The following is a 24,413-nucleotide window of genomic DNA, read 5'->3' as shown; positions in this document are numbered from 1 at the left end:
GGAGACCCACTTGGTGATCTTTGGACATGTTCGTCCTTTGTGGTGTGCGGCTTTCCTTGTGATGAGCTTTATACCCATTCCATGAGCTTAAGCTTTGACGAAGCAAAGGTCATCTTCAAAATTCACGGCATCGTCATGTTATTCAACCTCCGAATCCTCAATCAAATATTGGATCGAAGGCTCTTCGTCCTGAAGTCGCCCTCCTTATTGGTGGTAGTCAAAGGGCCCGTCTTGTTAGCAATGGCATGTGTGCCCTTTGTTGGCGGAGGAGTCGCATCAAACATACCAACACATTGATGGCAATTTGCTAGAAGGCGTGGAAGCGGAGGAAGTGAATGTTTCTTTTTTATTTTCATACTCTCTTGCCGACTGTAGTCAAACTTTTTGTTGGCTTTTGTGCTCTACTTTGAGACAACATATGCAAGAATAGTTTCCAAGAAAAGAACTTAAAAAGTTTACAAGGAAAACGTGCGCACACACACAACACTAGCACTACCACGCGCACGAGAGATAAAAAATGGTTTAGGGTTTAGGAAAGCCCTGGCCGTGCACAGGAGCTACTAATAATATTGGGATATCGGTGGGCGCACGTCATCATCTAGGATAACCTACTCCACGTGTAGAGGAAGCAGGGAGGCAAACTCGCTCGTGACACACCGGGAGAAGTAAAAGTACATCTAGTATTTCTTGTAGGTTTTGGTTCTTTTTTTTGTAGGTTTTTGTTCTTGATGACAAGAGATTAGATGACTAATCAAGAAATTAATTGTATTGTGGAGGTTAGGTCCCATGAAGATAGAAAAGGTTATGGTCGATGATCCCTCAAAAGAAGAAGATAAAATAAGTGGTTTTGTTTATATTTTCTTTTGTTTTATATGATGAAAATTCAGTTTGAGTGTAGAAAAGCCGCATTATTAAGATTGTGCTATAAAAAGCTTCTTCATGAGAAGGGACAAAGCTGTTGCATATCCAATTCCTCCAAAGAATACACAACCAAATACCCAAGAACATAATTTCTAGGAAATTTGAAGGGCCAATTTTTCCAGGAAACCTTTTGTTAAGCCCGGAGGCCACTCGGAGAGTGCCCGGAACTACTGAGCTGAGCTAAAATCTGGAGGGTTCGTATCTGTACCCAAGTGTGCGACAGGAAAATTACAAGCGGAGCCATTTAATCCATTCCTCTTCTTCCTGCTACAACCCTGACCAGATTCTCAGATCCAAAATTAAAGCCATCTTTGAGCTCTCCTCTCTCCCTCAAAAATCCTAGCTTCAAACACTAGTGATGAAGGAGAGATTCGAGTGAATTTCAAGATCCAAAAGTTGTAACCTGGAACTGGATGTCTTGTGTCTAGAAAAAAGAGTACGAAAAGTATATGAAGTGCCCACTATAATGATGTGTTTATGCAAATTCTCTGACAGTAAGTATTTTTACTTTCCTTGCTTTATCTCAAAACTGCATGCGACATTTAAATACAATGGAATCACATTGTACAACTTCTCTTTTCACGGGTAGAATAAAGCTCAATGAATATTAAGTGCTTGATTTCTGCTAACTACCACTCTAGTGTACACTGCATTGTAACGACCTGCAATTTTGTATTTCCTTCTCTTCCTAAAAGTACACGATGATAAAGTGGCGACATGTGGCCTTGTATGGTATCGTTTCATCGTGTCTGGTTCAAAGCGAGTCCTCATCTTTACTGGAAAGTACCCCAGTTCCTCCGCAAATTATTATTTCTTCGCCTTCTTTGTTCTCTTGGTTGATTGGGTCTTCCTTGCTCCCTTCTTAGCTGTCTTCCCGGTAACCTTTGCCTTCTTCTGTCCCTTGCCCTAAAATCACAATAATAGTTTAAGTTTGCCATCAGGAGTTCTATGATATTGCACCGTGTGTAAGAGTAACAGCCTTCCATACTAATAGTATTTGCTTTGGTAATTGACTAAAATGTCTTGCCTTACTGCATGCTAGCCAACAAGGCTTCATAGATACAGCTTACGAATACTTGAGGATGGCTCGTGTTTGTTTTGCAAATTAATATGTCAAACTTGTGACCAACACATCTATTACAATATCTTAGGCTATTACTAGTATTATTTTAACCAACTGCTTGGTATAGCACAGAAACAGCAAGTAAGGAAGACCGAAGACCATTGCTGAGGACAGAAACAGTTTTTAACTAAAATGCTAAAAACGGCAAGTCTTTAAGTGGCACCATTAAGTTGCACTTTCTATATTACAAGTGTGGCAAATTTCACCAAGTACTTAGTTGCACAAGTAAATTCCTGAGGACACAGCTATGCATCAATGGTTGTAAGAAGGTACATCACAATATGCCAAAATAAATTGTAAACTAGTGTGAATCAGGTATCACTCTTTGCATTAATGTATGTCATTATCAAGTCATCGCTAGGGAAATGACAAAATGTGAATATGATTTATCAGTCAAAAGAAACAGAAAAAACAGCAGATCAACAAAAAGAGAGGCAAGAAACCACACCGCTGGCTTCTCAGTTTTTCTTTTCGTTTTTGCCTTAGGTTCATCGTCATTGTCATTGTTCTGATCATTTTGAGAAGCATGAAGTTCATGAAGCCTGTCACCCTCGCCATCGGAATCAAATGTGAATCCATCAAGGGTACCTATATCGATGATACCAACTATTAGAAAACAGCTAATTGTCACAGAGACTGTCACATAGACAACAGGTCCAAAACTTCATGCAGATTGACTGTTCTGTGACACTAAATATACACAAACACAGAATAGCTCCCAAACCATGCTGCTTTTTATCGGTTTGCAGTTTGCACACCAGCTTTATAGAGATCCGAGATAATCTGACCCACGGCATGAATAGTTCTCCCAAATAGTTAAAAGCTAAAACAGGGAATTCAATACCAACAGACTGTTGTTTGATTACAACTGACAGTAGATACCCAACTCAAAATGCTAACCTTCCATCATAGTCTCTGCTTCAAATAAATTGGAATGGGGTTCCAGTTGGATGAAGTCATTCATGATGGCCTCTATCTGCACAAAAGTAACAAGATGTGAATTAAGGTAAACAGTTGCATCCTTACAACAGAATGCAACTAATATATGACCAAACATACAAATAGGAATGTGACATTAAGTACTAGAAATTTTTACTTGTCTAAACTGAAAACTGAAGAGTCAGACATGCATGCCAAACTCATGTTATGGTTGACGAACCTTTGCTTCTGTTTGTCCCACGCTGACCTGAAAGAAAAGAGGCAGCGCACTGATAAATCAAAACCATATAAAAAAGAACAAATGTACAATTGCACTCGAGTTTGGATGTAACTTACAACACAAAATGTCCTGGATGGCACTATGGTTGATTTGTATACTGTTCCTGCATGAGTATGTAAAGAAAAGAAGATGCAGAATTATTTGGAATGTTGCAAAAGGAGAAATGATTTTCAAATTAGCTGCCAGCACAGATATCTTGCCTTTTATGCTTAACATTAACTGCAGATCATAATTAAATGAAGTACAGATATGTTTAGACAATAATGGAAGTAACCTGGTGGTACCTTTTAGGTCCAGTAACAAATCCTGATTTCCAGTCGGGCCATTTGAAATTACTATCCTCCCAACAGCTCCAATATCTCCACTCAAGTCTATAGAGTCACCGTCGCATTCTACTAATGCCTAGAAATAAAAAGAACACGACTATAAACTTGGGAGAAACATTAATAACAAAGTACAGCCATGTTCCAGGTATAGGCTACTCTAGAGGATACAAGGTAATAGTCTCCGCTAATTCCAGAAGGTGACACATATTACACTCATCTTCTTCTTTTGCGTATTTTGACCATGGAGGAATGACTATTTTTTTATAACATGTAATTCTGTAAACTTCTATCACGCCCTATTATGGAATAAGTATATGTTGCAAACAGAAACATGCAAATCTGGTCAAATTTCTTGAATCATGATTATTCTTCCATTCACTGTAATTTTTTTATAAATATGTTGAAGTGTATAAGTGGATTGCCTAGCCCTTTCCATCAGATCGGTCTTTTGGTTGTGTTGGCTAGCGCATGAAGCTTGATATGGTATCAGAGCCAAAAGTCTCAAGTTCAAGTCCTGGCTTTCACAATTTATATTAAAAATTGCTGTTACCCCCTCCGTCCATGTATTGGCCTCTAGAGCTACTATACCTCTGAGTTTACACGTGTTGACTTCTCTTCACCATCACACGTGAGAGGGGGTGTTGAAGTGTATAAGTGGATTGCCTAGCCCTTTCCATCAGATCGGTCTTTTGGTTGCGTTGGCTAGCGCATGAAGCTTGACAATACATTCCTTTATATTATGCTAATTGGACATCTTTTTCACGACAAGAATACAAACAGGGAGACAATAGAAACACTAGTGTGGCCATCAGAGTTTATCATACATACCTTTGAACGTTGAACTTTATCAGTAATCATTAATGGCAACCTCTGGGAGATCTGGAATTCAGAACATATAGTCTGTAAGAAAAACAAGGTCTACAACTAGCTACAGAAGTAACAAAACATAACACAAACATCATAATCTAGGAATCATCTAGAGCTTGATAAGTACACAAGATCAATTTTCAAAATCTTCCAATAACCTATTAAGAAAGTTTACTGTCCTGAAATATGAGGAAGCAAATGAGTGTCTTACAGAATTCCCTGGAAGCTTGTCCTGCATTTGTTCCTCAGCAACTCCCTCTTCCAGTTGTTCCAAGGTATCTACGTTTGTTTGACCATGGAACAATATTTAGATATCACTGGAACTAGGGATATCAATAGGAAGGTTTTAAGGCATTAACTAGAATGGTGAGCCTTTTTATTAGTCTTACCATCTCTTTGATCTGGACAAGATTCTGTTCCAACAACTTTTGCGTTTTTATCCTTAAGTGAGTCCTCTTCTTCATTGGCTTCACTAGCCCTTGAAGGGCTATTTCCAGCAGAAGAATCAGATAGGGCAACCAAATTCTTCTTTGGAGTCTATACAAAGAATTATATTTTAGAAATTAATAACAAAATTATGGAACAAGTGTTTGCATCTGGTACATGCAGGCAGTGAAGTTATAGATGACCATAATAGTTGCAATTCCCGACCCTGAACATCAAAGAAGTTAGAAAATCCTAAGGAGGTCCATGAATGTTGTTGCTGGTAGGAACAAAAGCATATTTACAAGAAAAAGGTACCCACTCAACTTCATTGGTGAGCGAATTTGGAGGAGCTAGTAACATTTGTACTAAAACAACGACAATAATTTAGGATCGGAGGGAGTACCTTTTATGTTTGATGTGATATCATTTTATACGGAAGTAGCAGATATCAGTAGCACAACTTATTATCATCCAGATGACAAGCTATCATGTTGAAACTAGAGAATAAGAGTAAAATTTATGTATGTACCCTGCGTTTGGGAGGTATATCTTCTTGTTCTTCCATGGATGATCCCTCATGCTTGCCCAGAGCACCTACAAGTGACCATGTGGAAGAAAACATGATGAAGAGGTTAAGGCCAAGGAATCACTAGTTTGAAGTTTATCATAATTAACAAAGAACAGAGTAGTTGTACTTGTACCTTTTTTACTAGCAAGTGCTTTCCGCCTAGTTGCTGTCGGCTGTTTGCCCTTAGTGGCATCATCTGTACGGCCTGCGGTATCTGAATTACCCTTGCCTGCCTCCTTTTCTTCTTGATCAGCTCTTGTAGGGCTGTTTTCACGAGAAGAATCAGAACCAGAAGAAAGCATCACCGGTGCCAAACTTGGTGCCTATAACAAAAAAAAAAAGCATATTCAAATCCATGCAAGAGTTATAGTAGTGACCACTAACCATGTAATTGCCAAACAATAGCATCATCCAATTAAATGGTCATCCTGGCAAGAATAAGTCAAAAAATATGGAAGTAAAGCGGAAGTTAATATAAAGAGAAATGGATGAGCAGCAGTGGGGCAAATGATCAAATCTGCCGCACATAGGTAGAGCAAGAACAATGCATCCGCATCAAATTGAGGCTATCTTTCATGATATGAATTGGTGATTGCAACCGTAGACAACGAATGATTAACCAAAAACATGAGCATAAACAAGCTTTGGTACAAAAACATGAACTCTACATAGGCTTAGGGAGGACAGAAAACGACAGAGATCCTCAAGAACAACACGAAAGCAAGTATTCTGTGTGACAGAAATGGCAGCCGACAGCCGCATGACACGGTTCAATCACTACGGCGCAATCAGTCGTAAGCACTCAGCTGCAGGGCTATATCCCCAACCTGACAATCCACATAACAGCAACAAACGTATGCATCACAGAGTTTAGCCCAGTAGCACCGCTCACTAGATTCAGTGACCCGAACAGCACCGCCACCTACCAACAACCTACTACTACTACTGCATTTCATTTTACAGGAAATCTTCAAGCAGGTTTACCCCCGGCCTGAACAACCCATCTGCGGGGGCGCAAGGCAAGGCAGGGGAAGCAGTGGCTTAAGCAGCGGGGATGGGGTGGGCACCTGGAACGCAGTGAGCCAGTCGGGGTCGCCTTCTTCCTGGCCCGCCATGCCTGGCGCCGCCGCCGGTTCGGCCCTGATTAGGGTTTAGGGCTGCAGCGAGTGACTGTTGGAACGAACGAACTCTAGGCTCCGCTGAGGCTTTTGCTTGCCGCCGCGCCTTGGCTCGAGTAGGGGGAATCGGGGACGAATGCGGCTGCCCTTTGTAAGGCCACTGCGCGGCCGAGAGAATGGCTTCCTGTGACGGCCGCGGCGGCGGCGGCGGCGGGGGTGGGCGCCGTCCGGTGTGCTCTCTCTGCCCGATTTGATTTCAGTTCAGTCCACCGGGCTCGTCTAGAGCCTATAACAAGAGAGTCCGTTATTTTTCTACCAGAAGACGCCTACCTTTTTCCCGAGTTTCCGTCGCAACCCTCTAGCCCATTCTCGCAGCCGGCGATCGCCGCAGCCCCCGAGCTCGTCTTCCTCCTCGCGCGAGCGCCGCCGCCGCAGGTATCCATCTCCCCTTCGATTCTCCCGCTCCCGTCCGTTTCTCCTCCCATCACCCCACCAACGGATCCCGCCCTTTAGCTCCCCGTTTCATCTCCTTAATCTTCCCCAGTTCGTAAAAATCAATTAGCAAATGCATGGAAGCCAACCTTGCCCAATATCCATCCACGAGCCGAAATCCAGACCAGAACACCAGACCATGCAGCCAGCGATTCCACCAGCCAAACCGCATCACAATCCATGTCAGCCTAAACTCTTTGTCTTGAAGCAAGCTGGAAAGCTTCCATGTCTGTTTTGGCTTGTTCTTCTATTTCAGGTTACTTGTACAAGTCAGCTTATAGTGTTTATGTTTTGTTTCTTCAGAAATGGGCCACCGCAAAACAAATCTTAGAAGAACTATTCTACTTTCTGAAAGATAATGTCGAGATTATCTTTTCACATTGTAAATGCCATCAAGTAATAATATTACTGTTGGACTTTAATTAACTGAAAAACATAGGAGAAATGAAAAACGATTGAAGAATTCAAAATTGCCATCACAATGGACTGTTCTTGCTTTGTCATAATAACAGTGGAATACATTGTGAGAAAGAATTTGCTGGCACGGTCTGGCTGTTCACCCTCTAGCCATCCCTGAATAGTCCTACAGTTCATTTGACCCAAGGTTCGATGGGTGGATATGCTGTTAGATGTGTTTACATATTAATTTCCCGCACTAAAAGCTGGACATATCAACATGCAGACTGGTGTGGACTGTTGATCCAGTATGTAAGGCAAGGAGTCGTAGCTCCTTCTGTTTCCCGTTCGCATTCCAATTAAAGTATATCTCTTACTGGTTATACATGTGCTGCACTGATTCTTGACAGATCAAAGTATACCATTGGTTAGTTTGATAAGAGGAAGGGCAATTTTCTTGTTTAAAAAAATTACCCATTGTTCAATATTTCCTTCTATCATGATACATAGAGGCTGCAGTGATACTTCTCTATTCTGTGATCATTTTCCCTTTCTACGGTCACCTTTGTTTGTATTATTTCCTTCTACTCGAGGCAGCTATGTCTCCAGTTGAGTACTATATCAAAGTTGTATCTTCTCTGCAAGCATATTAACATGCTTCGCTGATATATTTGATTCTATGTAGTGAAATTTGTGAAGTGCTACAGTCAATGTTCCAGATATAGGATAAGGTCATGAAAAAGACTACTGGAGAGAATACAAACATGTCCATTCTAGAAAGATTGGCCACAAGTGATGTGCCACTGGTGAAAGAATATGGTCTTCATGGAGTTATTGGTGCTCTTCTACTTGCCATGGTTATTCCTATCTTGCTTTCTTCAATGTTGAGCAAAAAGGTGAAAAAGAGAGCTGTGCAAACTGATGTGGGTGGTGAGGCAGGCCTTGCCATGCGAAACAGTAGGTTTTCCTCTTTAATTCAAGTTCCATGGGAGGGTGCCACCACAATGGCAGCTCTGTTCGAGATGGCTAGCAAAAAGTACCCACAACACCGTTGTCTTGGCTCAAGGAATCTGATTAGTAGCGAATTTATAGAAGCCGCTGATGGAAGGAAGTTTGAGAAATTGCATCTAGGTGAATATGAATGGAATTCCTATGCAGAAGCATTTAATCGTGCATGTAACTTTGCCTCTGGTCTCATCAAGATGGGCCACCAGCCAGATAGTCGGGCTGCTATCTTTTCTGATACAAGAGCTGAGTGGATCATTGCTTCCCAGGTGATCATATTATGTTGTAGCATTGTCCTAGAAGTTAATAGATATGTATGTGAATACTGAATAACATTATTTTGTGCCAGGGATGCTTTCGACAAAATTTAACAGTTGTAACCATATATGCATCTCTTGGCGAGGATGCACTGGTGCATTCACTAAATGAGGTACGTTGATGTGGATCCTTTGCTGTGCAGTTGTTATGTCGTCATCATTATATGTTTATCCACTTGAGAATGAATCCTATTCTGACTTTCTAAACTTAAAATTGTTAGCTTGAGATATGTCCGTTGTTGAAGCATGAGAATCTTTCCACATTTCTTAACAACTTCAGCTTTTAGTTAAATCAGTTGGTGGCCGGAACACAAACTCCGTACTAACTTTTAGTTGAATCAGTTGGTGGCCGGAACTCAAATTCCATACTTATGGTATCTATACATATAAACTATGAGTTACCTTGGTCCCTGTTTAGTACTTATGTCTGCCTAGATTATCCTCACTAATCCGTACAATCTTGATGCTCATAGCAACTGTGGTTTACCTTGCTTCACGTTTAATACTTATTTTATCCTAAACTATCCTACTAGTTATTGATGAAATCCATGGTAGAACTGTTTACCATACCAATTACTCCCTCCGATCCATAATAAATGTCTCAGATTTTGTACTTAGTACAAAGTTCTACTAAATCTGAGACACTTATTATGGATTGGAGGGAGTACAACTGGTGCTTCTACATCTGAGGTGTTTTCTTATGTTGAATTTCAGACACAGGTTTCAACTCTAATTTGTGATTCTAAGCAACTTAAGAAGCTGCTTTCAGTCAGTTCGAAGTTGCAGAGTGTTAGGCATGTTATCTATATTGAGGATGAACCTGTTGACGCTGACACACTTAACCAACTGCGACACTTGACAACATTATCTTTCTATGCGGTTGAGGAGTTGGGCAAAACATCTCATACAGATCCAAGATTACCATCAAGCAGTGATACTGCAGTTATTATGTATACAAGTGGAAGTACTGGTCTGCCCAAGGTACACTTCTGCTTGAGCATATTTCACTTTCTTGTGTATTCATTTGTCAATTGAATAGAGATCAAAGAAAAATAGACTGGGGTGCTATAAAATGATAATACTAATAGAAGGTTACAACTAAGCCTTTTGTCCCAAGCAAATTGGGGTAGGCTAGATATGAAACCCAAACAGAAATTTGTGGAAACTAATAGAAGGTTAGATTTGCTTTTTTTGTTTTCCAATTGTTGCTTTCCACATTTAAGGGAAATATTCATAGCCATGCTTACTGCCAGTTATTTCCATTTTGCTCCAAAGAGGATAAACAAAACCGGAGCATCTCCTATAGAATGATTCATTCTGCTGTTCTATACTTTCTCTTCGTAAATCTGGTTATTGTTGTTTTATTATGTGTTCAGTCACAAACACAGCCACTCACTTATTCTGGACCATCAGGCAGGACCTACAATCGAATGTCATACTTAACAGTTACTCTAGCTCGTGCGCATCATTTAATCAACTAAAATCAACAGAAAGAAACAAGCCAGTGGACAAATTGGGCCTTCTATATGTCATATGTCAGAGGACCAAATGAGCCAAGTGAAAGTTGGTTGACAATATGTCTGTTTTACCGTTTGTGTTCCATGAAGAGCTAACATGATATCAGTTAACAACTTATATTATTTTGTTCCTTGTGTGCCATACCATTAAAACTGGACATACTGAATGACTTAAGTCTGCTGGTTAGACTGGTACAAGCTCCGCTGCACTGCTTTGTACCACTGCGAAAGGTTTGGAATTTTTAGTACAGTTTTTATTATCGAGAATTGTACTTCACGCCTCCTCAACTATTCATCCAAGTTTGGCTTTCCACCCTCAACTGCAAAACTTGTTCTGTCATGTGTTAAAACTGTTCGTTGCTCTACACACTACAAAGCAGTTTTGACCAACTTGAATTCAATGTGCCCAACTGTCCGCCACATAACGAGTTCACCACTTTATTGTTTACGATATTCAAGGCCAACATGTTCGTCCTTCTCTTACCTTTTTCGACCTCTGTTTACCTCCTCATCTTGTTCCTCCTCTGCCTTCTCATTTCTCTGCATCATTGGCGACATGTACTACTTGTCAGTTTTGTGTGGAGCTATGTAGTCTGACAGTCATGCCTGGACCGCGCGCTTCCACCTTGAGGAACCATAATTCTATACTATATGTGTCCTTTCGCATCCTTTCGTTTTTGTGTTATTTTTTATTCTTTGTGTTACAAGGCTTGTGCGTACTTCATTGCCGTGGTAAACGAATGAACTGCATCACTGCTTTGGGAGCGTTTGGATCCTACACAAGCTAAATTGCAGCCCCACTTATAGGAAGTTCACTACTAAACTTACTCATCTTATTCAGGAGCTTAGTCTCTAACCTAGAGGGCCTGTCCTCTGGATTCTTTGTTTTCTTTTCTCTCTAACAACGTAACCTGTACAGTTTTGCTAACGCCTTAATACAAAGCGCAGTAGGAGCCTCTCCTGCTGTTTTCCCCGGTCAAAAAAAAATTAAGAAAACAGCTTTGCCACGCAAGTTTGCTCATATCTGTCAAGAAAAAATGCGATGCAACGCTCCTCTCTCCGTCAGAGAGTAAAGCAAACACCAACTTGTTGTTGCCAAAACATTGCTCTAGCTTGTCGTCTGTGTTCTTTACTTTTTTTCTGAAAGGCTGGTACTATCAAAGTTATACAATGCAACTTTTAAATGAAGAACCTTGTAGAAATAAGAAATCACATGCTCTTTTTGCACAAAGGGCCTCTGATATTGAGCAAAATGGTAATCAGGTCCCCGTGGCTATGCTGACAATGTTGTGGATGCTGCCACTGTTAACCACTGCCTTCACACCAAAAACAATCTGCCTTTTGTGGCTACCCACCATGAGCAGCGAGGGATCCAGTCTGCCTTATGCATTCAGCCTGCGCCACTGGCCTGCCGGTTGGCAGTGGATATGCCAGACTTGGAAGGAGGGAGATAGGAAGTGAACAAAGATAATTTGTGTGTTTCACAATTCCTTTTTCTATATCAGTTGCCATGTTTTAAATGAGCTTGCGTTTCCAAAACATGTACATGTAGGTTTTGTGTTAGAGAAAACCTGGAGTGAAGTCGTGTTAGAGAAAACCTGGGTGAAATGGTTGAGGTTCTGTTTCCCCTGTTTTAACAACAGTTGTGGGGTGTAACATGAACTCTTCCCACCTTTCATGTTTGTTTTACATATTTGATTATAGTGGCTGATATCAGCAAGTCCCATAACTACATCTGTATTGGACCGCTTGCACTATTGACCCAACATTTTCAGTATAAATCAGAAAACTCGCTCATTACAGTATGTAAACTTGCCCATTGCTAGCTTGTGGGTACGAATTCTGATCGACGACTGACTACTCCATGTCATTTCACTGGAGGCCTGCTGCCTATGCTTGTTAATATTGAGCGCATTTGGTATACCCAGTTATTTTGTCCTTTTTTTTTGAAAACTAAATTAAGTGTTCTCTTTTGGACATAGGGTGTAATGATTACGCATGGCAACATGGTGGCCACAACTGCTGCCGTCAGGACAATCATTCCTAAACTTGGCACGGGAGACGTTTATCTGGCATACCTTCCATTGGCTCATGTTTTTGAACTAGCAGCAGAGGTGATATTTTTGGAATTCAGGGGCATCATTCGTAATAATTATGAATATTGTGGGTGACATTGTGTTTGTTTTGTTTGTCCAGACGGTGATGTTAGCTTCTGGTGTTGCTATTGGATATGGCTCGGCTCTGACTATGACTGATACATCAAATAAGATAAAGAAGGGGACAAAAGGAGACGTTTCTGTACTGAAACCCACTCTTATGATTTCAGTTCCTGCAATTTTGGATCGCATAAGAGACGCAGTGTTCAAGAAGGTTCAAGTTTCTTTTCGAAACTGTAAATTCATGTGCTGCTATCTTAAGTGACCCGTCTTGGCTATGTGCTGCTCACTTAACCCTCCTAACTATAAAACCAGACACCTGAAAAGGTTTCTGAGAAGGGTGGCATGACAAAAAAGGCTCAGCTCAATATTTTCTCCTTACAGGTTGCTGAGAAGGGCGGCATGAAAAAAAAGCTGTTTGATGTTTCGTATAAACGAAATCTTGGAGCAATTGAAGGGAGTTGGTTTGGATCGTGGGCACCCGAGAGGCTTATATGGGATAGCATTGTCTTCAAGCCAATACGTTTGATGCTTGGAGGGCGCATAAGATTTATTCTTTGTGGTGGCGCGCCTCTATCAAGTGATACACAAAGATTCATAAATATATGTCTGGGGTAATTTTCGTCCTATTTGGCTTGTCTTCATTTCATTATTTTGCTAAGTTAGTGATGGATGTAATAAAATGATTGTCATTCGTACCGCATGTACTATTCTGCTTGCTTGTTGATACAAATACATCTTAAGGTCGTCCAAGATATTACTCAAAAAAACAGCTCCCTTAGTAGTAGTTGGAGTATGAATTTGCAAGCTTAGCAAACGTTCACATGACTTTAGTCTTCATTTTTCTAAACCATTAGCATCAGTTCATACTTAAATCCAAATTTATAACGTATGTTTTCTCTCGATTGGTTTGTCAATTGAAAGCTGAGAAGCTAAAGCACATTAATCAGACAATGTTGTAACATTCGGTTTTTTTTCTTGCTCTTTTAGGCTGGCAACCTCAATTTGATAGTGTGAGATGACATATTTGTCTTCTGTGCTTATCATTGCTGTACTGCTGCTGCAGTGTCCCAGTAGGTCAAGGCTATGGATTGACTGAAACTTGTGCTGGAGCAGCTTTCTCCGAATGGGACGATACAAGCGTGGGGCGTGTTGGTCCACCCCTCCCTTGCTGCTATGTCAAGGTTTGTGTTCTCCACAGATAAAGATTCAGTGATGTATTCCTGAGTAGTACCTACTAAAAAATACAGTTTATGTTAATTGAATGAACCCAACGCTAGGACACTTGGAACAAGGATCACCTGGATCCACCCTGGGAGACCCTTCCAAATGGTATTTTTCGTTTTTGTAGTGACATGTATACAAATCCCCTGAATCGTTTCAACCAAAGCTGACACGATCACAGCATTGGCTGCACAAAAGAACAAGATCTAAACTCTTTAATCTGCAATACTATTCACTTGGGTCTTGTTGTCTTTTTGCTAGCCGCAATTGGTCATATTTTTGCGTAATTATTGAAACTTCTAGGTGCCTCAACCTTGATATGGTGTGCTCCCGTAACCATGCTCATGTGTAACATTCCAATATCTATACATCTAACCTCTCATCAAACGAGTGCAGCTTATTTCATGGGAAGAAGGTGGTTATAGAATTTCTGATTCGCCAATGCCTCGGGGAGAGGTTGTGATTGGTGGCTACAGCATAACAAAAGGTTATTTCAATAATGAAGAAAAAACAAATGAGGTGTACAAGGTGAGTTCCATTATCTGCACATCTGCAGTCACTGAATGTATATATTATCACTCCATGATTGTTTCATGTGTCCTGCAGGTGGATGAGAGGGGAATACGTTGGTTTTACACTGGAGACATTGGTCAGTTCCATCCTGATGGGTGCGTTGAGATCATTGACAGGAAAAAGGACATAGTGAAACTTCAGCATGGAGAATATGTATCTCTTGGCAAGGTTTGTTTATAAATTGTGGCTTATTTATGAGTATCCTGTTAAATTTAATTAAGTTTCTCTCTCTCCCCAGGTCGAATCAGCTCTACAGACAAGCAATTATGTGGATAACATCATGGTCTATGCTGATCCATTTCATAGTTACTGTGTTGCACTGGTAGTGCCACCGCACCAGGCTTTAGAGAAGTGGGCTCAAAATTCAGGGATTAATTACAAAAACTTTGAGGAGCTGTGCCAAAATGGACAAGCACTTAAGGAGGTCCAGCAATCTCTCTCGAAGGTTAGATTTTATCACAAATGGAGTATTTCAATGCATCATTATATAGGACTGCACTAGGTTTGTTGCCTGCTTGAGCCGACAACTTTGGTTTACCAAAGCACTTTTTTGCATCTCAAGGAGTGCAATCATTATATTTTTAGTCTATGGTTCAACCAATACTCTAGTACTGCTACCGTACTTCTAGTTTTGTTTACCATGGTAATTGCAGACTGTAGCAATGCAGTTTGCACAGGTACATTTGTATGAGAGCCAGTCGGTGGTCGGCACATATGGAGAAAGATGTTAGCAGAAAGATGAGATCATAGACTTAGGAGAAGACTATTTCGTTATCTTGTTTAATAACAATTGCAACATGCCTGCTTATATGTGTAAAAGTTTGGAGCAATGTGGGATTGTCTCAACAGGCTCCTGAACTGGTTATATTGATCATGGTACATTCGGATTACAACTTGCACTCAAGTACGGTCTGAAGGCCTCGATTTTATTGCCCACTAATAAGATCTCAGGTGCTGAACTTTTGCGGAATTGTAGTAATTACCTACAAAACTCAAGTACGGTCGAAAGAAAAGATACTGCATATGGCCCTTGACATCATCTTTATTGTCGTCAGCAATTATCCGCGTCACTGTGTTATGATCATAAGAGCACTCTTGTTGCCATCTAACTCATTGTGTTCCGACTGTGCAGGCAGCTAAAGCAGCAAGGCTCGAGAAATTTGAAATGCCTGCAAAGATTATTTTGCTGGCTGAACCTTGGACTCCAGAATCTGGGCTTGTGACGGCTGCGCTTAAGCTCAAGAGGGAGCAGCTAAAGACCAAATTTAAAGATGACCTGAACAAGCTCTATCACTGACCTTCGATTTCTACAACTCTTGTGTTGACGCGCGTTCACACGTGATAAATAATAATTTGTGTATGCTACAGTCAGTGCTTGATAATCTGGATTCTAAAGCTGTTAAGGCGACAGTTCTTCAGCTGGTAATCATTTGGATGTTAATTTGCAAAATGTACGAGTGTTATTCGAGGATCAGCACGTCTGGAAATATAGAAAATGACACCCAGATCTACGGTTGTTACTTCAATGGGCTTTTAAATCTTAACCATCATTTCCAAGATGAACGAAAAATTACAGGTGTCCAACAGTTCATCTCACCAATCATATTTTTCGCAGTCCGATACAAGACGTAATATTCGTACGAACGTTCATGTTAAAAATATGATCCGTCCATAAACTATTTTGCAGTCCGATACAAGACGTACGAACGTTCATGTTAAGGAAATTACAAAGTTTACTTATACAAGGACACCAACAGTTATATTTACAGGTGTCGATCAATGTTATATGCTCAAGAGCATCTCTAATAGATAATTCAAATAAGGCATCCAGGAAAAGTATATGGCACCAAAAACTGGGATACAGGGCAGCGAAACGGTTTTGTGCTTTTCAAGACAACGCATTATAGGGCACGACTGTCGCAGTGGGCGATGTAAAATAAGATACCAACACATATCAACATACTCCCTCCGATCCATATTAATTGTCTCAAATTTGTTCAAATATGAATGTATCTATGACTAAAAAGCATCTAGATACATGTAATATTTCGACAAGTAATATGGATCGGAGGGAGTATCAAATTTGCAAAATAATCACAAACAACAAATCAACAACGAATTAGCATAGCATAGTTCAAAGCATCCATAGTTCAAGACAAACACTACATAGATAAGATAAACTCGACTCCGACACACTACTCATCATCCTCGTCGTCGAAGGAGGAGTAGGAGGTGGATGAGGCGAGGTCATCCCAGCCGATGATGTCGTCGTCTGTCGACTCATCCTTCATAGTGGAGGGGCCAGCCTCCGACACCGCACCCGTCTTGTTCTTCTTCGTTGCGTCCCTCGCAGTGTAGAACTCCACCTCTGCCCGAATGAGCTCCGGGTGCTCTTGACGGAACCTTGCCACGGTCACCTCGTCAGACTCATGGGTGCGAAGCTGCTGCAACTAGGCGATGTTTCAGGCCGACGATTGGGGCTGCGCACGCGTGGATTTATTTTGTAAGAGCACGGGAGGGAAAAATTTGTGGCTGCCACAAGCCCACAAAAATTTGCATCACCAAGTAGGTATAGGTATAGGGCATCTTTTGTAAACCGATTTTGCCCCCAAATGCCATATTTTGCATCATCTATTAGAGAGGGCACCTGTTGTAGACTCTATTTTGCATCATCTATTGAAGTGGATGATTCTGACTCTCATTCGGGGATCCACGGGAAAAAGACGAGCTCTCTCGGCTACTCTCTTTTTGACGCGGGTTGCCGCCATGGCGGTGTACAGTGGTCTCGCGCAAGATGCAGGTGGAGCGTGATTGATGGGCACCGACCCAGATAAGCTGGTATTAGAGACCTCGGACCAAAGCTTTTCGGAACCAATGCCATCTATACTTATGAAAATCGAGTAGTTGCACACTTCGGAATGGAACTTGGCCGTAGCAAATCTGTCTTAGACTTCAAACAAACCACGGAACAACTAGATAGGCATGCAGAAAGGTTAAAGTGCACACCGTATTTAGTTCTAAAGATGTAATTTTCAGTGCACATACTTAAGACACATATACAAATAAGCTTAAGGAAGAAATAAAACTGCAACTGAACTCCTACTTGGTCCCCCCAGTTTGGGTAGAAGTGGCGTGCTGGTCATTCACTCAACCAAACACGACGCTTGCAGTTCGAGCTACAACTTTGGTGGACGAAATAAAAAGTCTATGTGAATGAACCACCAGCAAGTGCCGAGGAAGTTGAGAGATGGAAGAGCAAAATATGATCAACGACGACAACCAGACCTCCGAGTCCTTCCATGCTGGTGAGCCCCAAAACTTGCATCAGATCAAGCCTAGGAACTTCCCTCATTCCTCATGGTATTCAGGGTTCTTTCTCAGAATTACAAAGCCCTCCAATGTCGATGTCAGGGGGAGGTACCTGCACAACACAACAGTCGTTAGCTGCCATGAATTCAAACAATAAAGCACATGACAACTAATTCGAACACTAAAGCATGTTAAGTCCAAGTTAAACTTACTTCTCAGTCGCCAGTTCTGCTCGCTCTCCAGCTGCAAGCAAGACAGGAGTTGTATGTGTCTGAAAGCCAGTAATTGTCTTGGGTCTTCCTGCCTGGCCAACCACATCAACTGCTTGCCCAACCCGCACTGGAACAGGAAGAGGCTTCAGATCTTCATCCACCGTTAAAAGCATCCTGGGCTGTATATATATAAAAAAGAATTTGAGCTTAGTATCAAATAGCTGTTTGGTCTATTTTTTAGGTTCACAAATAAGTAATACCCATACCTGCATAGCCAAGACAATAATGTAAAGAATGTAGTGATATTTCCCTAAAATGGTGGACTTCATATCAAGGCAGGCATGCAAAACAGTGACAATTCCTCCAAGTGCCATCCTATGAAAACAAAACAAAAATTACAGATGAATCCAACAATTTCGAAAGTTTTTTTTATGGCAATTTTGAAGGTTAAATCCCTGAACAGACTGCTGGTGTTAAGCCGGAGGAAGGAGAGTGCTTGAAGATAGTTACTTACGGGGAAAGAAGAAATCGGTCGGAATGGTATGGAGACAACGTCAACAAACCCTTCCCAAGGTGAACAAGCCCTTGAGCAATTCTTACCTGAACACATGTAAAACTGATCAATATATGCAAGCAAGCAACTTCAACACATCCAGAAAACTGGATGCTAAATGGTGACTGTTGATTTGTACTTACACAGAATAGATGAGCAGCTTCTTTGTAGTAATAACTCGAAAGATTACGAAGCATACCAGCTATTCTGGCATTATTTGTACCAGCACCAATCAAACCCAATGAGATTATCGCAGCCTAAAGTGGTTCCATTAAAATGTAAGTCATAAGATACCCAAGTTATAAGATAAAAGCACAAATTTTGGATGTACAAACCATTGAAACATCTGCGTCTGCGTCGTGGCTCAATCTGCTCAGTGTGTCCATAACATTAACCTGAGATAGCAGACATTAGAATTACCGAAATAAAAACCATAACATGGAGATGAAAAGGCATTTAATTTTCAGCAAAAATCTCAACACATTATTTTCATATATTTGACAGCAGTGTGCGACAAACCAGCACCTTCCAAAATAAGTAGTCAAGTACTTTGATAACACCAAATCAAAAGAATCACATGTTAGAGTGAAGGAATTAAACAAGATAATATGGCCACACACTGAATAAAATGAGGTATGTGTCATAAAAAACAGGTTTCACTATCTCCATTTTATGAAATGTTGCAGTAAAAATGTCTTACTATTTCATGTTGAGCTTTGGGTCCATAAGAACATACTAACAGACGACTCTATTAAACCTAACTAGGCTGTTGGTCAATGATAGGTAACAAATTAATGCAAATGTGTGCGCCGATGTTCTTTGTGTATTTAACCTATGACAATTTAACCGCTGAAGGACATTTACAAGCATACCACTGAACTGTCCCCCCTAACTCCTGTGACCAATTTATTTTTAACCATGTAACTCTTCCAAGTTGACCAAGCATAAAGATTTGGACACAAAAATCTAAGTGTGCCAAAAACATGTTACGTACCTTGGGATTCGAAATGCAGAGTATACCAAGAGCAAGAGGGACAGCTCGTCTAATATTCTGCTCGCCATACTGTAAGAGACGCTCAAGTGATCGTACAGCCATTTCAGCTCCTAATTCTTCAGACATGGCAATAAGAGCAATTCCAAGGACAGCTGGTCCTTGGTGTGTTTCGCCTTTCTCAAGATGCTGTGAGCAAATACCTAGTAGTTTCTGAACCTGCATTCAGAATTGGAAAGACGTTGGAACCATTAAAAGAATACTTTGAAGCAGCTAAAATCCAGACCTATCAATATATGGTTGATGGCAAAGTACCTTAAGTACATTCCCTGTTCCAGCGTATGCAAGGGACATAAGTGTTACGTCACAATACTTCCTGATTTTCTCATCAAATGTTTTAGCAACCTCAGCGGTAGCCTCAACATTCTCCTGAAATAGCAATAGAAAGTTAAGTAAATCTCCAGAAGTTTAAATTGGTGCGAAAAAAAGCAGGCATCACGTTAATATGTGCATAGGCTGCATGTTGAAACAGTAGCAACAAGAATGTAGCATGGAAACAATAATAACTGCTTTATGGAAGTTTAAGAGAGTAAAACCTAGCAAAAATTCAGTACCTACTCGGCGTACCGAATGAACATGCAAAGTTTAGAAATGTGGATTGCTCCGTGTTACCTGTTTTCCAAGAAATAGAAGGCCAAGCGCAACAGGGAGCAAGCGTATAATTGGTTCTGCAAGCTCGGCTTCACTACGCTCCATTAAGAAAAATATGATGGACTGTGCAATCTCTTCATTACAAGAACCAACAAACACCAATCCCAAGGCGACGGCTGTGAAGACCAAGACCTCAAGTGTTGCTTGGGGTTCTCCCAATACCATCGATAGTTGCACTCTTAGCTGAAATATAGGAAACCATGTTAATCCAAAATATATAGCTGCTCGTAATAATGTAACAAGACACAATAGCAAGCCCTTGTTTTCACCTCATCTTTCTGAGAACCAGCATATGCAATACCAAGCCCTAAGATTGCCCCAATCCTTATGTTTGGGTCGTCCTTGTTAATATACTCCAAGAGAATAGCAAGTGCCTGGTGATAAAATTAGGATATTAGATAACAGAATTTGCATAATACCAGAGAGGAGAGAGCATGAAGCAACTAATGCATTGGAGTACATACAGGGTCACATTCATTCTTCACACCACAGCTGACAACTCCAATGCCGAGCAAAGCTCCAGCAACAACATGAGTATCATTACTGTGCAAGTACTTGTCGAGCTGAGCAAGCCCAGAATCAGTATCCCACAGGAGAATCATTCCCTAGAAACAATATTTGTATTTGTATTAGCACTGGTGATTTTACAATGAAAACAAAATCTTTTGGCTTATATAAACAATGTAATGGTACCAGGCTAGCTGCTGCACTGGCTTTTCCATGTTCCTTATTTTTAAATAACCAGTTTCCAGAAGACCCGCTACTGGATGAATCAGATGGAGCAGTCATCAGCTTATCCTGCACAAAGGAACGGTCTTAATATCCATTCTTTCCTAACCAAGATCATAATAACAGGTTTTCTCATGTACTAACCTGGCCAAATCCAGCATTAACAAACGCATTGACAAATGTAGCGGCCAAATTCTGTCTTGCAGAATCAAGACTGGAACTGGCACCACGACCATCAATTAAATGGACCTACAGTTTAGCAAGGATAAGCAAGATTAATATGGACTAAAAAAGCCCCTGTATGAACATAGCAAGTAGTAAATATAGGTTACCTTATATATATCCTCCGGAGATTTTGCCTCCATAACTTCAATATCACGAGCAAGAGTGAGGTACCCCTCACTCAGCTTACTGTTATTAACTATTTCTTGCAAAATTTCCTTATCATTTTCATCCGCAGCTATCTCATCATCAATCTCCATGGCCAAACCCTTAAGAAAAGGAGAGTCATGATCAAAATTCATTCAACAAGTCATTATTAAGTTAAGACATGAAAAGATTTGCCATGGTTATAGCTCACAGTGGAGAGGTGATCAGAAATAACACTTGGCCACTTGGGCTCTCCAGTGTGTGTGTGTGTGCATATGGGCGTAAAGCACACAGCTAGCATTTAAGGTATAAATGTATAAATACTGCATATGGGAGGACATACATGGCGTGCGATGATGTAAGAGAATTGCTTCTTGAGTGAAAGATCATCAGTCGCCGTGTAGACCTGCTTCACATACTGTGCGGACTAGAATTCATGGAGATGCACGTCAGTTCAAAGTTCTAAAAAACTAGAGTATAACTCGAGATAATCATCTGCTAACCTTGTTATCAAGAAGCAGGGCAATGCGCAACGCATTTGTAAGGTCCCTAAACTTCATGTAAATGGTATATGCTATATCAAGTGCTAATGCATCATCAGGGCCAGGAAGATATCTGCACTTATACATTGAGATACATAAAAGTATTAATTTAGGTCAACTAAAGTTCAACACAACTCCCAAAGCCAACGGGTACAGTAGAAAATAACGGTACAAAAAAAATGTTGACATACTTAAATGAACTGGTAAGATACAAGCAAGCTCTTTTGTAGTTTGTTGAGTCAACATGCTCAACCAGCAAATCAAGGTCTTCAACCTGTGAAACGATGAACGCGATGCATCAGTATTTCCGTCAGTGAACAATTGCAGGTAATGTACTCAGGTTCAAATAGCATAAAGTTCAAAATACCTCCATCAGAAGATCCACAGCTTCAGGCTCAGCATTGTGCTATTAGTATAAAATAACAATAGATACAAATAATGAGTCAATACATGAAATATTAACGATAGTACTAATAAACTACAAAAGAATGCATAGTTTAAACCATGAACTGTAGATGGAACTAACCTTCATGTGAAATGAGGCAATTTGCTGCACTAGTTCCATCAAGGCATCAATTGGCATCTCATCACCCTGTAAAAAAAATTAAGCATTGGAGGTTCAAAAGATAAACAAAGAAATAGAAAGAAAAAAAAAAGAGGTTTCATGAGCTAGAGTTGCAACCTGGCGCTTTTGGAATTCCTGAGCAATTTCACCTGCAAGATTCCTGTCACGAGACAACATTTTCAGCAAGGTATCACATATAAGGTTCAAAATTCGAACCTCACCATAGAAACACACATCTAGCAACGAAAACATAATATAACAGAGTACCTAGACAAAATATTCCATGATCACAATTGACTCAGTATAATGGTCCTAGGAACAGGCGCTGTGAGATGGTATGCCTGTTCGGGTCAAAATTTACAATTTTGTTGAACAAAATTTACATTTACTTTTGTCCGACTCTGAGTATGGAACTAATAGAAGTTGGGAACCAAAACATTTTTCGCAGAAGAAGTGATCAGTTGATATTATTTTTTACATCTAACAACATGAACAAAATATGTAAGAGTAAGAAACATCAAACAGGCTATAATAAAAAGAATTAAGGAGACAAAACAAAAACAGGTAGATTCAAAACTCGCGAAGCATAAAACACATTTGTAGTTTTGTCCTTACCTCACATATTCATGACCCCAGGAACCAATGTCCCCTTCAGAACCCAACAAACGGTACTTAAGGCTCTCCTGAAGCAATCAAAATGCAGAGCGCAAATTTTAAGCAGGCTACCTCAATTGCAGATGAATGAGATAAACTGAAGAGAAATATTAGGAGCAAAATTTAATAGTGGGAGGATGCACATACTCTTTCTCCTTCGACAGCCATTGTCAAGGCCAACACCGATAGTATGTCAGCCATGTACTTCTGCAAAACAGTGAAAATGAAATATCAGCACTGCGTGGGATCAATAATCAAATCACAGTACATTACAGCAGGGGCCAACAATATACCTTTAGCTCAGGCTCTTGCATGCTTTCAAAGTACGATTTTAGGGTTCCATAGTGTGGGCGGAGGAACTTCAGGGGCTTGGGGACGGACGTCATCGAGCTGGTAGCTGAACGAATCTCCTGCCTGGTAGGGTTTCAAGATCTCAGTGGCAGCAAAAGGAACTACACACACACAGACACACACACACACACACAACTTCCTTTGTACACAAACTGCAGTGGCAACAACCCATAATGCTTCACCAGATAGATGTAAGTTGTAATGTAACTACAGAGGCCGGAACTAGAACCTATGCATCCACCGAATTGATACAGATATCAGAAATCTAAACCTACAAGCGGCGCAGCACAGGGCCGCTAAACCTAGGCGCAAAAAATCGTGAAGCAACGCAATTCTAGAACTTGAAGCTCCAGTCCAGCCAAGCGAATTACCTCATGCTCTCGAGGGCGAGCTTCTGCACGCCGGGATCCGTGTCCTGCGCCCGCACCACGTAGAGCTCGAGCTGCTCCTTGAGCGCCAAGTCCTCCTCCGACTGCTCGCCCCCACACAACCACCACCAAACAAACAAACAAACGCATCAGGCAGCGCGACGGAAACCGCAGATCGAAGCGAGCAGGGGCGAGATAAGCCCCGATCTCGGAGCCGAGGGGAAGGGAGGAGAGGGCGCGCGCGGGGGGGGGGGCTCACCAGATCGTCGTCCTTCTTCTCGTCCTTCTTACCCTTCCCCTTGGAAGTCGACGAGGAGGAGGGCTTGGGCGGCTGCGCGGGCTCCGAGGGCGCCGCGGCGGCACCGCCGTTGGGGTTCTCGGGCGGCGACATGGCTGAGGATCTTCGACGCGACGGGTCGAGCTGGGCTGTGGCTAGGGTTCGGGGGAGCGAGACTAGAGCGAGAGAGCACGGAGCCGCCTGCCTTGGCTAGTTGGCTGTGCGGGTCGAAGGGGATCTCCGCTTTGCTTGCAAGCCGGAAGACGGGAACACAACAACCGGGTGATCTTTTTTTCCGCTCCAAGTTTGGTTGTTCGTTGCCCCTCCTCCAAGAAGGGGTCTGTGTGGGCCGTCCGGCCCATAGTCTGGATGCGTGGAATTCGGGTAGGAGACGCTTCGCTGGCCGGACTAATGGGACGGTATTTGGGTAAACAGGCCTCTATCCCGTTTAACATAGTGGAGGCACATAAGTCCAGGCCTCTAGGTCGACCCATTATGGCCCAGTGATAGCCCATTGACATTTGAAGAAGAAAA

General features: G+C 41.4%; 3 protein-coding genes across 5 annotated transcripts; 1 reads left to right on the top strand and 2 right to left on the bottom strand.

Moving 5' to 3' along the window:
• Positions 1-1,410: 1,410 nt before the first annotated feature.
• Positions 1,411-6,810, bottom strand: LOC100821932 (DNA-binding protein BIN4). The gene is made up of 12 exons (XM_003570872.4): positions 6,518-6,810; positions 5,584-5,773; positions 5,412-5,476; positions 4,846-4,993; positions 4,668-4,735; positions 4,418-4,468; positions 3,548-3,665; positions 3,320-3,366; positions 3,204-3,230; positions 2,945-3,020; positions 2,493-2,632; positions 1,411-1,827 (listed from the first exon to the last, which is right to left on the bottom strand). The coding sequence occupies exons 1-12, from the start codon at positions 6,563-6,565 to the stop codon at positions 1,729-1,731; spliced, it is 1,077 nt and encodes a 358-aa protein (XP_003570920.1). The 5' UTR covers positions 6,566-6,810; the 3' UTR covers positions 1,411-1,728.
• Positions 6,811-6,832: 22 nt separating this feature from the next.
• Positions 6,833-15,774, top strand: LOC100842259 (long chain acyl-CoA synthetase 8). 3 transcript variants are annotated; one of them, XM_010235507.3, is made up of 13 exons: positions 6,833-7,003; positions 7,743-7,773; positions 8,142-8,730; positions 8,811-8,891; positions 9,493-9,759; positions 12,278-12,409; positions 12,492-12,665; positions 12,836-13,065; positions 13,518-13,635; positions 14,072-14,203; positions 14,282-14,416; positions 14,487-14,693; positions 15,381-15,774. In XM_010235507.3, the coding sequence occupies exons 3-13, from the start codon at positions 8,191-8,193 to the stop codon at positions 15,543-15,545; spliced, it is 2,181 nt and encodes a 726-aa protein (XP_010233809.1). In that variant the 5' UTR covers positions 6,833-7,003; positions 7,743-7,773; positions 8,142-8,190; the 3' UTR covers positions 15,546-15,774. The 3 variants fall into 3 exon arrangements, with proteins under 3 accessions (XP_010233809.1, XP_003574567.1, XP_024316624.1); XM_003574519.4 differs by lacking the exon at positions 7,743-7,773; XM_024460856.1 differs by lacking the exons at positions 6,833-7,003; positions 7,743-7,773 and adding an exon at positions 7,072-7,316.
• A 1,390-nt stretch (positions 15,775-17,164) lies between these two features.
• LOC100837709 (26S proteasome non-ATPase regulatory subunit 2 homolog A) lies at positions 17,165-24,143 on the bottom strand. The gene is made up of 25 exons (XM_003574504.4): positions 23,862-24,143; positions 23,606-23,706; positions 23,177-23,297; positions 23,031-23,090; positions 22,845-22,912; positions 22,347-22,389; positions 22,191-22,256; positions 22,032-22,070; positions 21,856-21,938; positions 21,626-21,737; positions 21,466-21,549; positions 21,086-21,244; positions 20,898-21,002; positions 20,718-20,822; positions 20,489-20,629; positions 20,294-20,398; positions 19,986-20,207; positions 19,629-19,742; positions 19,317-19,532; positions 18,658-18,717; positions 18,466-18,579; positions 18,284-18,369; positions 18,036-18,144; positions 17,770-17,948; positions 17,165-17,669 (listed from the first exon to the last, which is right to left on the bottom strand). Exons 1-25 carry the CDS (start codon positions 23,991-23,993, stop codon positions 17,597-17,599), a joined length of 2,697 nt encoding a protein of 898 aa, XP_003574552.1. The 5' UTR covers positions 23,994-24,143; the 3' UTR covers positions 17,165-17,596.
• Between the last annotated feature and the right edge of the window lie 270 nt (positions 24,144-24,413).

The sequence above is a fragment of the Brachypodium distachyon genome, chromosome 3 (assembly GCF_000005505.3).
Source record: "Brachypodium distachyon strain Bd21 chromosome 3, Brachypodium_distachyon_v3.0, whole genome shotgun sequence".
Classification (NCBI taxonomy): domain Eukaryota; kingdom Viridiplantae; phylum Streptophyta; class Magnoliopsida; order Poales; family Poaceae; genus Brachypodium; species Brachypodium distachyon.
Note: the sequence above shows the minus strand (reverse complement) of the source record. Positions and strands in the feature narration are given on the sequence as shown.

Excerpts from the sequence above, each read along its gene's own strand:
- LOC100842259 (XM_003574519.4), top strand. The coding sequence starts at position 8,191 with ATGAAAAAGACTACTGGAGAGAATACAAACATGTCCATTCTAGAAAGA. Across the intron at positions 8,731-8,810 it reads AGTGGATCATTGCTTCCCAG|GGATGCTTTCGACAAAATTT; the intron begins GTGATCATATTA and ends ATTTTGTGCCAG. Across the intron at positions 14,204-14,281 it reads AAACAAATGAGGTGTACAAG|GTGGATGAGAGGGGAATACG; the intron begins GTGAGTTCCATT and ends TGTGTCCTGCAG.
- LOC100821932 (XM_003570872.4), bottom strand. The coding sequence starts at position 6,565 with ATGGCGGGCCAGGAAGAAGGCGACCCCGACTGGCTCACTGCGTTCCAG. Across the intron at positions 5,774-6,517 it reads ACTGGCTCACTGCGTTCCAG|GCACCAAGTTTGGCACCGGT; the intron begins GTGCCCACCCCA and ends TTTTTGTTATAG. Across the intron at positions 2,633-2,944 it reads AGCAGAGACTATGATGGAAG|GTACCCTTGATGGATTCACA; the intron begins GTTAGCATTTTG and ends TCATCGATATAG.
- LOC100837709 (XM_003574504.4), bottom strand. The coding sequence starts at position 23,993 with ATGTCGCCGCCCGAGAACCCCAACGGCGGTGCCGCCGCGGCGCCCTCG. Across the intron at positions 22,913-23,030 it reads TGGCTGTCGAAGGAGAAAGA|GAGAGCCTTAAGTACCGTTT; the intron begins GTATGTGCATCC and ends TGATTGCTTCAG. Across the intron at positions 21,003-21,085 it reads CTCCGGAGGATATATATAAG|GTCCATTTAATTGATGGTCG; the intron begins GTAACCTATATT and ends GCTAAACTGTAG.